This window comes from Colletotrichum graminicola (genome assembly GCF_000149035.1).
Source record: "Colletotrichum graminicola M1.001 genomic scaffold supercont1.46, whole genome shotgun sequence".
Taxonomy (NCBI): domain Eukaryota; kingdom Fungi; phylum Ascomycota; class Sordariomycetes; order Glomerellales; family Glomerellaceae; genus Colletotrichum; species Colletotrichum graminicola.
The window spans coordinates 42479-58100 of record NW_007361050.1 but is presented as its reverse complement, the minus strand read 5'-3'; the positions used below and the strand labels follow the sequence as shown (position 1 = coordinate 58100).

At 55.8% G+C, this 15622-nt stretch overlaps 2 protein-coding genes across 2 annotated transcripts; one reads left to right on the top strand and one right to left on the bottom strand.

Annotated features, from left to right (window-relative positions):
* Positions 1-482: 482 nt before the first annotated feature.
* GLRG_09192 (uncharacterized protein) lies at positions 483-8726 on the bottom strand (the record flags this gene model as incomplete). The annotated part of the gene is made up of 3 exons (XM_008099877.1): positions 483-1028; positions 1093-8441; positions 8585-8726. 3 exons carry the CDS (start codon positions 8724-8726, stop codon positions 483-485), a joined length of 8037 nt encoding a protein of 2678 aa, XP_008098068.1.
* A 1812-nt stretch (positions 8727-10538) lies between these two features.
* On the top strand, positions 10539-15261 carry GLRG_09191 (helicase associated domain-containing protein; the record flags this gene model as incomplete). The annotated part of the gene is made up of 5 exons (XM_008099876.1): positions 10539-11286; positions 11342-12050; positions 12100-14799; positions 14870-14945; positions 15022-15261. The coding sequence occupies 5 exons, from the start codon at positions 10539-10541 to the stop codon at positions 15259-15261; spliced, it is 4473 nt and encodes a 1490-aa protein (XP_008098067.1).
* Between the last annotated feature and the right edge of the window lie 361 nt (positions 15262-15622).

The following is a 15622-nucleotide window of genomic DNA, read 5'->3' as shown; positions in this document are numbered from 1 at the left end:
TAGGTAGGTAGTGTAGGCTGGTAGGTAGGTAGGTAGGTAAGTAGGTAAGTATCTGTAGTTCTTCCGTTGGCCTTCGTAGTGAGCATCTCGCTGAAGCCATCTCTGCTTTGCTTCAATCCGATATCTATCAATACTAGGCCATGCCAGAAAACGGACATACCTAATGACGTTCAACGCTTCACTGAGCGGTATGGCGACCATTTTGTCGGCGTAAGATTGAAACTGACGTACTTCGCCCTTACCCCCTCAGGGAAGAAGAAGGCAGAAATGAGAAGGGGGTGTTAGGGGCGTAAAAACCCGTGATCCAATCATCTTCCTCTTCATGTGTCTATTTATCTTTGTTTTATATGTGCCTAGGTAGGTAGGGAGCAGCAAAGCATCACCTCACTGGTTAATATTCTGGCCACAACAGACAGAAATCATGTCAAACTTTTGTAAACTCAAATCAACTTTCCAGACATACATATCTTTGTATCCGCCATCTACTTGCCAAACACGTCCTCGCCCACATCAACCTTGCCCACGCTCCAAATCTCCTTTTCGTCCTCAGCTTCGTCGTTTGACAGACCCAGGCCTCCCTGGCCGCCCTCTGCCTCTTTCCGCTCGCGCGCCTGTGCACCAAGACGCATCGCCACGCGCTTGAAGTAATCCTGCATGCTCCTCTTGGTGTTTGGTGGCAGGTTGGCGCTTTCGACGTACTTATCAAAGACTCTCGCCTCATCGTCGACCACGTTGAAGAGGGCTACAAAGGCAGCTTCCGCCGCCAGCTTGACAGGGATGACCGGGTCTCTGACACTGGCAAAGATGGGGCCCGCAAGCGCGGCAACGTGTGGCCTCACCATGTCCATGTTTACGCGGCTCAAGGTCCGGACGATGACCAAGGCCAGTCGGCGGGAGTCGACCGAGTTTCCTGGTTGAATGACGTTGGCGAGTGCTTCAAACAGCTTCTTGTTTGTTTCAAAACTCTTGGGTGACTCTGAAAGGAGGAATTTGCCCGTGGCCAGGATGACATTGTCGGCGATATATGGCTGCGTGCCCACGTTAGCTATGTGCGTGCGATCCTTGCTTCTACACCGAAACGGCAGTACTTACGTTCTTGTTCGACATGCCCTGGCCGAGGATGTCGGGCAAGTCGTCTACTAGAGGGCTCTCCAGGAGACTCTGCGGTGACTCGACGAGAACAGCGTTCAGCGCAAGCGCTGAGGAGTGGCTCCAGTGGCTGGTCACCACACGGTTCTTGAGCAGTCCATTGGCAGCCTCCTCGGGCACGTTCTTAATCAGCGCTCCGAGCAGCTTGGCATTCGTGATCGTCATGGCGTCGTCCCTCTCGTCGGTATCCATGTCAATGAGACCCAAGACCGCGGCCCGCGAGGCCTCGCCCATGTTCGCGCCGGCTTTGCTGATGACCTCGTAAAGCGCGCTGAGCATGGCTGTCTTGACTCCGGGGTCCGAAGTTTTGGAGCCCGTCACGAGTTCGGCGATCAGAGGATCGATACGCGGCGTGTACTTGATGAGGGTGCCCAAGGCCTTGGCTGCACGCGCTCTGAGAACCTCGCTTGACGGGTCGGCAAGGGACTTGGCGAATGTGCGCTGAAGCTGGGGCAAGAACGGCTTCAGAGCCGCAGGCATCTTCTCCAATAGATTGTTGAGAGTCAACAAAATGGCAGACTTGACGTCCGTAGACCTCTCGGAAACGACACGAATGAGTGGGCCAGTAATCTGTGTGACAAACGGCTTCAGTGAAGCCTCGCTTGTCCGGTCGACGATGTCGGAGATGGCCAGAGCTGCCTGTGTTCTCTGATCCGGAGTACCGTTCATGAGGCCCTGCAGGAAAATCGGCAGGATGGCGTTGATGCCCTTGGGAAGCTCGAAACCCGGCAGGTTTGCGCCGGGAACGCCAACCTGTTGCAGAGTTTGCCTGGTCGAGACAACCAAGCCCTCCATTTCCTCCTTCTTGAGCTTCTTCGTGAATTCGCTGAGCGCAGCCCAGGCTCCCTTGACAACGTCTGTGTCTCTGTCATCAAAAGAGATGAGAAGAGACCGGACGATGTCCTGGTTGTACCGCGAGTAGTCCACGTCGCCTGCGGCGAAGAACTTGCACAGGTGGCGGGCAGTGGCAGCGCGCCTGCGGTGGTCGTCATGCTTTGTGAGTTGGAGTAGAACATTCATGACTGTGTTTAGTCCGTCGTACTCGTCAATGGACAGAATGACAGTATCGAATGACTTCTCGAGGTCCTCTCTCAAAGCATCTTCTTCGCAGTTGATGATGTTGTCCATCAGGGAGGTGATGATATTGGGCAGCCGGCGGTTCATAGCAGCACCGGCCACCCTCGACAAGGACGCCAGAGCCTTGGCATTGAAGGCAGAGATGGGAGGGGTAATGAGCGTGGGGATAAGGTTGGGGAGGATAATGTTGGAGCGAGTTGTCTCGGTGAGGAGTGTGAGCAGGGCCGACAGGGCGTTGTCGGCGTTCTCGTCGGAGCGAAGGAGGTTGAGTAGATATGGGAGCACTTGATCCACTGCTTTCTTGCCCAGAATCTGTTGAAGTGAGTCGAACGCTTCTGCGGCAGCCTCTCTGACATCCGCATCCGAATCGGTAAGCGCTGTCCTGACGACAGAGATGAGCGTCTTTTCGTGGTCCTCGAGGGCTTCTTCTGATGCCGACGCAATGAGCTCCTTGAGGGCAAGGCAGATACCCTGCTTCGCGTCTGTGTCTGTAGATGTCTGCAATCCCTCCTCGAGCGTCGGCAGCAGAGTTGACAGGACGCCATCCCCTGCCTTGCGGATCAGCTCGCCGAGAGCATTGCTGGCAATAACCTTGTGCTCCATGTTGGAGCTGCCAAGGCGTCGGATGATGAGTTGAGTAAGAGTCGGCACCAGCTCCTTGAGAATGCGAGGGCTTGAGACCAAAGCCTTCCACACGGCGACGGCAGCGGACCGGACCGCATTGGCAGTGTCGCAGCGACAGACGTAGAGGGCCGACAGGATCTTGTTCCTCTTCTCTTCGCCAAGGACTTCGCGAAGGGAAGCACCGGCTTCTCGGGCGCTCTCCTCATCCTCCTCTTCGTCCTCTGTCTTGCCGGTGATACCCGTAAGGTTGAAGAGAAGGTCGCCGACGAGCTCGACTGAACTGAGTCGGATGCGGTAACTGTCATCGGCCAAGCCACGCTCAAGCTCGGGCAGCAGCAAATCGACAGCACGGACGGCAAAGTTCTTGACAAGCAGGCGACCGGCACGAAGGGCGGTCTCGCGAATGGATTCGACATCGTCGGCAAGGCCGGACAGAATGGGCGGGATGATTCTGCCCAAATAGTTTGCGAAGCTGTTGCCAAAGCAGACGGGAAGGAAAATGAAGAGGGACATGAAGCCCTCGCGAACCGCCGGCTTTGTGGACTCGACGTTTTGCAGAATGGTTGGGAGAGTCTCTTCGAGTCTGGCGGTGCCCAAGCCTGCGAGCACCTCGCTGAGAGCTTGTGCGGAGCCGAGGCGGTCTCCAGCGCCGTTGTCTGCCTTGAGTGTTTGCATGAGCCCTGGGATAAGATCGGGCAGCGCATCTTCTCCCAGTTTCTCCACCAGCGATCCCAGGGCCCTGGAAGCCGTAGCACGAGTCGTTGGAACCGGATCGACAATGGCCAGCTTGAGCCCTGCAACGAGGATTGGCAAGTGCGAAACAAGATCTTTGCGTTCAGTGAGATGGGCCAGACTGCCAATGACCTGCGCTGCCTTGCGCTTGGTGTTGGAACGGTCACCCAAGCCGCGCTGTAGAATTCTGGTGACCAGGGCCAAAGAGGGCGCATCTAGGTAGTGCACGAACTGAACCTTGATCAGGGCATCCAAGGCGTCGTCCGTGTACTTGGTAGGGTCGCTAAGCGCCTTGAGCAGGATGTCGACGAGGCCCTTGATCTCGGGGTTGTTAATAACCTCACCGAACCGCTTCAAACTCTTGTTGGCGGCGGAGCGAACCTCCTTGTGACTGTCGTTGAGGACACCTGTAAGAGGGGGAATGATATCCGGTAGACTCTGGGCCAGCTGGTTGGGATCCAGATAAGCCATGGCTCCCAGAAGGTCGCAGGCCCCCTTTTTACTGCGCCACTGATCATCGTCCAGACCGTTCAGCAGGGTGGGAAGAATCTTCTTAACACCGTATGAGCTCAGCTTGCCAAAGCAGGCCTTTGCCGCCGCAAGGCACGAGTCTCTGACGTTGGAATTGCTATCACCAAACCCAGTAAGCAGTTGCGGAACAATCTGAATGACGTATGGCTCGAAGAGACGGCCAAGGATGGTAGAGAGAAGCTCGTATGCAATCAGCGCTGCTTCTCTTTGGTTTGCTTCCTTCTTGTTCTCGATGGCTCCCCTAAGCGTCATCATGATACGCTGATCCTTGAGCGATGAAATGCCACGGCCTTGCACGAGTCCGGCCAGACCGTAGGCGGCACCTCGCTGCTCGGCATACATCTTGGATGTCAACAGTGTCTCGAGGACCTGGGCGAAATACTTCGACGATTTGTCTCCGTAGGCCTGCACCAACGGCGGCAGACATTCGGCAATGGCGTACTGCACAGTCTCCGAGGGGGTGCTCAAGGTCATCAGCAGGCGATCAATGACGACAGGGAGCTTGGAGTCGCCCGGGTTTAGATGGCGAGCGAGCGCGCCATACATGACGATGACGGCTTCATTGACACGGTCCGAGGCCTCCGTGTTCTTGTCGGATCCCTCGAGTGTGCGCTCAAACACCTTCATCAGCTTGTCAACCATGCTCTTGCCATGAAAATCAATAGCTCGAATAGCCGCGTCCAGCATCTCACTGCGGACGTTTGCGTTCTGGTCGCCCAGAGGTCCGTTCTCGATGAGGAACTCAAAGAAAGGATCGAGCTGCTGCTTTGCCATGTGGGGGGCCAGCTCCCTGAAAGCGGATGCGATGCCGTGCCGCGATTCCCATGGATCCGCCAAGTTGGTCTTCTTGGGCATGCCGTACTCGTCCAACTGAGGAACGCGAGGCTTGGCAAGCTCGGTGTAAGAAGACTTGAGAGACTCCAGGGTTGGCTCGAGGGTGGATTTGTGCGCACTGCAGGCCTCGGCCAGGGATCGTGCCGCAGCCCTTCGGAGCTGGCCATCAACGCTATCCAAGTAAGGGAGCATCTTGGCAGGAACCTGATCGGATAAAGAGAAGCCGCTCTCCTCCCAGATCTCGCGGCCAAGCTCCACGTTCTCCGCGACGTCGTCATGGCATGCCAGCCAGATCTCATCAGAAAATTCAAGGTCGCTCATGTCGACTTCTGAGCTGATGGCTAGCAATACTGCAGTTCTCACGCTGACCTGGGGAACGATAGCACCCTTGGCCAAAGACGCGATTTCCTCAAGAGTCATGTTGGGTGCGACACACCTACACATGTCGACAAAGCAGTCCTTGATGATCTTGTAATGCTGAGTGTACCGTTCCATGGACGAGACGAGTGAAGACATCACCTCCAGTCGAGGGGTTACCGGGTCTTCGCAAATATTCGTATGGAATGAAAGGAACTCGATGGCAAGGACAAGCTGTACATCTCGATCATCTGGGGAGGGCCCAAAGCCCCCGCTTTCAAGAACAGTGAAGACCAAGGGAAGAACGTAGATGAGAGACACGGTGTCGAAAGGACGCTGCTCTCCGGCAAAGCGCAACCGATAGAGTACCCTCGTCACGAGCTCGTCAACGGGCTCCTGTTTATATTCCTCGGGTATCGCAGTAACGTCTCGAGCTCGCAGGGTCGCCACTCCGACAAAGGGTCGCATGGAACCCAGACGACTGGTGATTCGGTCCGAGCAAGCCAGGTAGGCAAGCGGTGCAGCATCGCCTGTGAGAAGGCTAGCACCAGCATCGATGACGTCCAGGAGTGCTTTGACGGCGGGTCCCATCCAGAGGGAGGATTCGGTTGGAGGGCCAGTTGCGAGACTTTGAATAATACCAATGCCGCGCAGCAATCTTGCCTCGATGCGACGAACTTGCTCTCGAATATCAGCCTCCTTCTTGAGCTGGGCGTTGACCTTGGCTGCCTCTTCAGCCGTGAGCTTCTTCTGTTGACCCTTCTTCTGGGCCAACTGCGACCTCAACTCGGCTTCCCACTTCAAGATGTCGTAGTCCTTGTTGTTCTTGTCAGGCACCGTTGTCTGTGCCTTTTTCGCAAGGACATCCACGAAAGCGGTTCCTTCAGGGGTTCGGAAAATGGCAGCCTCCACGGGACCGATGGTGCGAAGCTCCTCAGGCTCTAGATCCTTTCGTATTATGTCGACAATCTTGCTGGTTATGGACTCGGGAGCCACGAAAGCCAGCTCAGCGGCGGCGTTGTAGGCAGCCTGCTTCACAAGAGCCGATTTTTGGTCGATCGAGGTTCTATCCGCGATTTCCTGGAGTAGTTTGCTCTCGGTTTGACGGGCCAACTCTCCTGGATCTCTCTCCACTCGCAAGCAGAGCTCGATCCAGCTGGCACGGGGCACTAGCTCCTGTCGAGCGAGAACAAGCAATGAGCACAGCTGCTTATCCACGAATTCTTGAACAGCGCGCTGTTCCTGGTCGCGCAGGACCTTGGGGTTGATGCATATCGCACGGAGAACCAAGTGGAGGTTCGTCTTGTCCGTCTTGGACAGGACTGCCGCGCTGTCCTTGTCACCGGTTTCCAGGGCCTCAAGCCAGTGCCAAACACCGTCAACGACAGCCTGGGAAACAAGGCTCGGTCTGGTGGCGTACATACGAGACAGGCCGTCCGTTGCGATCTGTCGAACCTTGGGCGTGGCTATCGAAGCAACGATGGCATAAATGAAGGCTTCAGCCCAGGCGACGGTGACAGGCTTGGGGGTTTTGTCCGTCAGGTGCTCTGCGGCGGCGCAGAGGGCCCGGCAGAACCAAACGAGTTCGTCATCTATAGTGATCTTGCCGTAGATACGAGGGTTCAGCAGGAAGGAAGGCTTGGGCTCGAGTGCGAGACACTGGCCCGAGACGGAGACCTTGGCGAGTGCTGACTTGACGGTCGAGGACACGTTGCTTTGCTGCGACAAAGAGGTGAGGGTGGTTACAATAAAGGCACCGACCGTTAGGTTGTTTTGAGCAGCAATCAAGGGATTGGCGACAACCTCATTGTAAGTATCTAGAAGCTTGGGCAGAACAGCATCGGCAAACTTGATTGCGGCTGAAGAGAGATCCCCAGAGTCAGCAGCCAAATTGAATATCTCTCCGACACGCAGGAGCCAGATACGGCGGGTTGGGAACTTCTTGTCAGAGATGCCCTTGACGCATGCGTCCACAATGGGCTTGGCTACTTCAACGTCGTTCTGTACCAGATAGGCAGTGGATCTCGCGAGCGCCAATGTCTCAACAGTGAGGGCAGCCTCATTTCCTTCCTTGGCCGAGACAGCTGCCAATGCAGTCGCAATCTTCTCGGCAATGGTCTTGGAGAGGGGGATGGACTCGAGCATCTCACAATGGAGAATCCTATGGTCAGCCGATGCCAGCTTTCCGCCTTTGACGGGCCCAACAATCTCTTCCGAGACCTTTTCCAGGGCCTTTTCGTCGCGGCTCTGGGCAGCCAGGACGGCGAAGGCCTTGACAGCACCGGTACGGGTAACGGCATTGCTTGACTTGACGTTAGAAAGGATGGGCTTCAGCAAGTTGCCCACCAGAACTTGGGAGAGATCGTAGTCCTTGGGAAGGGAGCGAATCAGGGGGATCAGGACGTCGCTAAGGACGATTTCAGGGGCTCTGAGAAGGCCCTTCTCGAGGGGCGGAACCAGTTCCTTTGTTAGCTCGTCGAGAGAGACGAAGTCGAGGAAGAAATCCTGCAGACCTGACGCCACGTGGTTGGGCAGAGCTGTCCGCGAACCAATAATTTCTCTGGTGTAGAAGGTGAAATACTGTGACTTTTGCGACTCGAGAGCCACCTTGACGACAGATGTTCTTGAGCTGACGCCAGCAATGATACCGAGAAGAGGAGCATTCTTGGCCGACGGCTGGGTGGACTTTGTCGTTAACAGCTGCACGGCGTCCTCGAGGGCCTTGTCGGGGTTCGGATGGGTAGAAAAGAGCTTGCGTAGCCCCCTGCGAGTGACGATGATGGCGGAATGAGCCATGCCGCCCTTGGCGACGGGCTGCAGGCACTTGTCCAGAGCATCAGCGTCGCTCAGAAGAATCTGAGAAGCCAGCTTATCCCATTCGGGTGTGTTTCCAAGGTGCTGCATAAGCAGACCACACCATTCGACCAGGACGAAGGCATTGCTAGCGGCGATTCCTGGTTTCTGCGACTCTGCACGCAGAGCGGCGACGAAGGCTGAGAGGACTTGGGGCTCGAGGCCCTTGGTCAGGAGGGCAGACAGGCATTTTTGAACAGCGAGTCGGGAAGGCCGGTCGGTGTAGAAGGCGTGCGTCCAGAAGAGCAGCTGGACGAGTCTGCGAACCCAGGCTGGGTCGGTGTCTGCGGCGAATGGTAACGGGGTTAGCACACAGGGCAAAAGAAGCAGGGACTGTTTGTGCGCCGCGGCTGCAGCTGCAGAAGCGACACACACACACACAGAGAGAGAGAGAGAGAGAGAGAGAGGGAGAGAGAGAGGTTCATACCGGTAGTGGATATCCTGTCCTCGAGTATGCGCAGGTGGGCTATTCTCGTGGCGGTGGAAGACGAAGTCAAGGCTGATCTGGTGGCTGCGAAGTCGAGAGCGACAGGGCCAGAGCTAGAGCCATTGGCGACGACTTCAGTCATTGTGGCGGGATTGGGGGCGGGCAGAAGATAGCATCGGGGGCAAGTCGGCCAGCTGTGCGGTCGACGAGCGGGGGAGAAGAGGGCGTCGTATACAGATCGTGGCTAGAGGCGAGACGGTTGATGTTGATGTTGGGGCCGGGGCCAAGGACGAAGAATCGTGTGTGGTGTAGTCGCCGTTCGCACAGTTTGCTGCGGATAAGCCAGGTAGGTATTACCTTGGAAGGGTACCCTGAAGTAGATGTTGATGGAGTTAAGGCTGCGCAGGCATGCAAGACAGCGTTGGGTCACTTGCTAGGTACTTCCACCGGGAGGATGTGTCGGCCTATAGGTACTCTATGGTGTTTACACCGTTTGAGGTGGCTCTTTTTTCTTTTCTTTTTTCCCCCTCCCTTTGTTTTCTGCCGGGGGAGGTGAGAATCGAGAGAATTGCGACATGTACTTGAGGTACTTACCTACTTACCTACCAACCTAGTTAAGGAGCTCCGGGGCTCAGGCTGCTGCTCTGCTGCGTTTTTGGGGGAAGCTCAATCGCGTACCATGACCAGCACAGCTGTGTACCTATGAGCAGTACTTTTGTCTGGGCCAGAGGGTACTTTGAGCACTAGGGCTGTGGCCTGGGGTCGTGCTTTGGAGGGGTCAAAACCCTCCTCATAAGGAAGGCGGTCAGGTCAGACACAGGTTCAGCTTCCTCATGGCGGGGCACCACTGTCGATTCACTCACTGGACACTGCGTTACAGTACCCAAGTGAGGTACATGTCTACCTACTGTGGTACGATGTAGGTACCTAGGGTAAGTAATGTTCAAGCACGAGGTATTCCTTCCTAGATACCTACTATGTACGGATACAGATAGTGCGGACAAACAAACAGTCTTTGACCTGAGCCCTTGGCCCATTGCCGGTCCGACTCAGAGGGGTGCTTTCCCTTGCTTATTTCTTTTTCCCAGGGACCACAGAAAACCTCCCCGACGATGAGAGATAGATAGGTAGGTAGGTTGGTAGATAGCAAGCTCCAACTACCTAGTTACCAAGGTACTGCCTTAGATACCCTAGGTTCCTAGGTAGGCACCTGTAGGATTTAGGAAATGCCATTGTCGACCCTCGCCTTCACTCACTTGCTTCGAGGCGCTTTGAGTCAGGTACCGAACCATGACCATAATAAGCCTCCGAGAGTGCAAATACACCACCTACGTATCCACACTACTACACAAGCCTGAGAGCCGAGCCCACTGTTGACATCACACTCACTGAGCAAAGTACCGCACCACTGGGCTCACTTCACCCACTCACCTCATTCTCATCACTCATCTGTTGCCACCACCCACCCTGCCTTACACGTACAATACACATTACTCATTCTCATCGCCTCTCACTCACCCTTGCTCCCGTCTGTTTTGTTCTGGGTCGAAAGGCCTTTGCTCACCCGCCCGGCTCCCATTCATTTCCATATCGCTCGCTCACTCAACCACAGGCGTGATAATACGGGGCACACAACTTCCGCCGCCTGCTCCCTGAACCATTCATTTTCTGCCCCCGTCTCCGCCTTTTGCCTCTCGGCTCGGCTCCCAGTTCTGTCCCTCCCGCGTCAACCAACCAGTGCACTACATTCTTCTGCCTTGTTTCCGGCCCTTCTCTTTTCACTTGTCTTGTTCGCCAGTCGCCCTCGTTTACCAAGAGCTTGCCTCGCCTTCTAGTCCACCGAGTCTTCGACTTGACACACTCACACATTCGGCTCTGACCTCACCGTCAGCGCCTAAATTTCCTCTTCTTTCTCACCCGCGTCCTTGTTACCACCTAACACCCCAACCGAGCCATGGCCGGGGCTAAGAAGAAGAAGAAGCCCGCCGCCAACCCGGCCAGAGGCTTCGCCACCACATCCGTTGCATCCTCCAAGCCTCGGACCGAGCCCGCTGAGGGTCCCGATAATGGCGCCGCTGTCCGCTCCGCCACCGCCGCGCCAAACGCCGTTTCGAACCAGGATGCCCCGCCCTCCGACCCTCAGTCTGCGTCTGCCGGTGCCGGTGACAAGGCTACCAAGGCCGAGCTGACCCCGGAGGAATTCGAGAAGCAGCTGGATGAATCTGAGTTGCAACTCTTGGTTGAAAAGTATGCCCAGAAGACTAAGCGAGACGCTCAACGCCAGCGCACGAGGCTCGAGACCGATCGCCGCCTGCTCAGAAGTCAAGCCGACACTGTCAATTCCAGAAAATGGCTGCCTCAGGAGCTTATGGACCAAGTTCTTGACCTGATCCAGGCCGAGAGTCGTTTCGCCTCCTCGAGCGTCTCCACCGAGACTGCTGTCAGCGGCAAGCTGTTACCGGAGGAGGACATGATCATTAAGCTTTGGACTCTGCAGCAGACCCTCACTGGCGTGGGCTTTCCTGAAGAGCGTGTGCAGGCCGTCATGCGCCACATCCTTGATATCGCCCCCAATATACCATCAACCGCCAAAGACAGCCTCTGGGGTCTCGAGGAAGCCCTCGACTGGATGGCCAGGGAGTGCCCGAGCGATGAGTTGCCTGATTACGAAGGCCGAGGCAAACAGGGAACCAGACAATTAGGTGAGACCAAGACATTTGTGCCGTGACAGCCGAAGCTAAACTGTTGCCCTTCTAGACACCCCGGCGGAGAGTCCTCTGCCTTCAGGGGCAACCACCCCCAGAGCCTCTGAGCCCGGCGGTCGCCAAAAGGGCGGACAAAGGTCCAAAAACGGTGGTTCTGCTACTTCCAAGAAGAAGACTGTTGTGACTTGTGACAGTGACATTGAGCCGGACGACCTGGTCCCAGTCTACCTTGTAACGAAGGCCAAGCTGTTCGAACTTGAGAGAAGCCAGCAAGGCAAGAAGAAGCAAAGGAACGGGGACTCTGGATCAGATGAAGGGGCCGAAACACTGGACAAGCTTCGCGCAAAGATTGACAGAATCGACAAGGATGTCTTGTTCGACAAGTTTGCTGCCGAGCAGCAGTGGAGGACACAGAAGGTGGCCTTGGAGAAGGAGATTGCAGCCGCCAGAAAGCAGAAGTCGCTTGAACAGGCTCAGAAAGAGGCAGAAAGGGATACAGAGGGGCCAGTCGCTTCTTCTGATGGGGACATCAACGACGAGGCTGAACGTATTGCCGCCGAGGTCCTTGCGCAGGGCGAGGACGACGAGGATGGCGGTCTCAGTGATCTATTCGCCAATCTGCCTGTCAGCGAGGTCGACGCCGCAGGCAAATCAAGCATCGTGTTGAACGGCGCAGATGGCGTGAAAATAACGATCCGGGACTTTGGCAAATGGACAGGCGTCAGTCCTATGCGAGCCTTGGAAGAGGCTTGCAGAGCGAGGTTCGTCAATGACACACTATATCCAGTCCTCCTGCTAACCTGACTCCAGAGACCCTGCCGTCAAGGTTACCTATCGCCTCATCTCCGAAGTACCGTTCGCCAATCGTCATGCTGTCTCCATCTCATGGTCCAGGTCTCAGGAGACACCGCCGCCGTCTCAGGACGACAGCGTGGAAGTAGGGACCTATCCATCCATCTTCAACTTCACCATGAAGTCCGTTGCCACCCCCGACAGTAAACAGTCGGAAGCTTACGTTGCGACTTGGGCTCTGTTCCACATCTTTGGCACCTCGGCTAAGGAAGAAAAGGTTGGGATGAGACTTCCCGTTGCCTGGCGTGATCTATGGGATGAACTGGCAGAGGCCCGAAAGAGCCAGCTTGACGCCAAGGATCGGGAGGCGATTCGAGAGCTGCGGGCTCTTGTACGTCAGAGACAGGATCAAGAACTTGAGGATGGCGTTATCCTTCAAAGCGCTTTCAAAGGGAGGGGTACAGCGCGCAATCAAAACGAAAAGGGAGACGAATCGTCTCAGGAGGCTGCCAAGCGACTCTCTGGCGGCCCCGAGTACTACCAGAACATTTGGGCCCAGAAGACCAACTCTCCCAGATACCAGGCTATGCTCCAGGGTCGCATGCAGCTTCCCATGTGGAACTTCAAGCAGCAGGTCACGGACGCTGTTGACAGAGAACAAGTCGTGATTGTGTGCGGAGAGACTGGGTGCGGGAAAAGCACGCAGGTACCAGCTTTTCTGCTCGAGCATCAACTGACCCAGGGCAAGCCGTGCAAGATCTACTGCACTGAGCCACGCCGAATCTCGGCCATTTCTTTGGCCCGCAGAGTCAGCGAAGAGCTTGGGGAGGGCCGAGGCGATTTGGGAACTTCTAGGTCTTTGGTGGGATACTCGATCCGCCTCGAGGCCAATACCTCCCGAGAGACGCGCCTGGTATTCGCAACCACGGGCATTGTCATGAGAATGCTGGAAGGCTCCAACGACCTGCGAGAGGTAACACATTTGGTTCTCGACGAGGTTCACGAGAGGTCCATCGACAGTGATTTTCTGCTCATCATTCTGAAGAAGCTCATGTTGAGACGCAAGGATTTGAAGGTGGTGCTCATGTCAGCCACGGTTGATGCCGAGCGGTTCTCCAAGTACCTTGGCGGAGCACCAGTTCTGACGGTCCCTGGTCGGACGTTTCCCGTTCAGGTTCGCTACTTGGAGGATGCCATCGAAACAACCGGCTACACCGTCGGCCAGGCCTCTCAGGAAAAGATGGTTGATCTCGACGACGATGTGGTCGAGACGGAAGTTGAAAGGCCCAAGTCTATTGCTGGGGCCGACCTTTCTGCCTATTCCGCCAAGACTAGGAACAGTCTGGCCCAAATGGATGAGTACCGGATTGACTTTGACTTGATCGTCCAGCTCATTGCTAAGATCGCTTCCGATTCCGAGTATGTGGCGTACAGCAAAGCGATTCTGGTATTTTTGCCCGGCATCGCCGAGATTCGAACCCTCAACGACCTCCTTTCCGGAGATCCTTCCTTTGCGCGCGATTGGCTCATTTACCCTCTCCATTCAACCATCGCAACTGAGGACCAGGAGGCCGCTTTTCTTGTTCCGCCCCCCGGGATGCGGAAGATCGTGTTGGCGACCAACATTGCGGAGACTGGCATTACCATCCCCGACGTGACTTGCGTCATCGACACGGGTAAGCATCGCGAAATGAGATTCGACGAACGAAGACAGCTTTCCCGACTCATCGACACCTTCATCTCCCGCGCCAACGCCAAGCAGCGGCGTGGACGTGCTGGACGTGTCCAGGATGGACTTTGCTTCCACTTGTTCACGAAGCACAGGCACGACACCATTATGAGCGACCAGCAGACTCCTGAGATGTTGCGTCTCTCACTCCAAGATCTGGCCATCCGAGTCAAGATTTGTAAGATCGGCGGCATCGAAGAGACACTGAGCGAGGCATTGGACCCCCCTTCGGCCAAGAACATCCGCCGCGCTGTAGATGCGCTCATTGACGTCCGGGCTCTGACCCCTGCCGAGGATCTGACGCCGCTTGGCAATCAACTTGCCAGACTGCCTTTGGACGTGTTCCTGGGCAAGTTGATCCTGATGGGTGCAATCTTCAAGTGCTTGGATATGGCCATCACCGTGGCAGCCATCCTCTCATCCAAGTCGCCCTTCACCGCACCGTTCGGACAGCGGGCACAGGCCGACCTTGTGCGCAAGGGTTTCCGTAGAGGCGACTCGGATCTACTGACTGTGTATAACGCGTATCTCTCATGGAAGCGCGTGTGCCAGTCGACCAGCGCATCCGGCGGCAAGGACTTTCAGTTTTGTCGAAAGAACTTCCTTAGCCAACAGACACTGGCCAACATCGAAGACCTCAAGGGCCAACTCCTAGTTTCGGTAGCAGATTCAGGGTTCCTCTTGCTAACTGATGACGAGAGGAGAGCCCTCAACCGGTTGCGGTATGGCGCCAACTCGAGAGGAAGACGCCATCAGAACTTTTTCGATATTCCTCAGCGCGTGAGTATCAACAGCGAGAACGATGCCATCACGACGGCAGTCGTTGCGTGGAGTTTCTATCCCAAGTTGCTGGTTCGCGACAACCTGGGAAGCCGGGGTTTGCGCAACGTCGGCAACAACCAGTCCATCAGCCTGCACCCGTCCTCAGTTAACAAGGGCCACAACGAGCTCAAGTGGCTATCTTATTACCACATCATGCAGTCAAAGAGGTAGGTAACATCCTGGTTGAGTACAACACCCACAGCACGCCTTGAACAGGACGCTAATTTCCATGAGAAGTGTTTACCACGCACACGAGACTTCAGCTGCCGACCCCTTTGCCATTGCTCTGCTGTGCGGCGATGTGCGAGCTGATGTAAGTCGCCCCCCCCCCCCCCCCCCTCCTTGGTACTCCAATGGCAACATTGCGCAATGCTGACATTGCTTCTCAGATGTTTTCTGGTGTCCTCGTCCTGGACGGCAACCGCTGCAGATTTGCCCTGCCCGACTGGAAGACGATGCTCGTCATCAAGGTCCTTCGCACCAGGCTTCGAGAGCTCCTTACCCGCTCTTTCAAGCAGCCAGGCAAGCTGCCGACAGCACAGCACGAGCGGTGGCTGGCGATCTGGCAAAAAATCTTCTCTCAGGAGGCGAACAAAGACAATGGCAATACGACCGTTAGCAAAGCATAGGTTGTGTGCGGCAGGTGAGGATCCCAAAGGTTTGCTGACGTTGATGGACAGGCCAGGGAACGACCTACCTCTTGTGCACACCCTGGGTGCCAGCCTTATGGCGCGTGGTCGGACTTCACATGCTGGCAGTCTGCATTTTGGCAAACTGCGCATGCAGAAAAGACCTTGATAGAACACAAAGCAAGTCCCTCGGAAATAGAGCAGACGAAAGAGTTCAGGAGTGGATATAAATCAGCAGAAGAGAAAGTGTCTATAGAATTGCGAGAGGCGAGGGCGGCGGCCAGTGAACAGAGTCAACTGGAATACAAGGCAGAGCTTTCAAAGGTGTTTTGCGCAATGGATGGAAAGGAGAGCAGGAAAC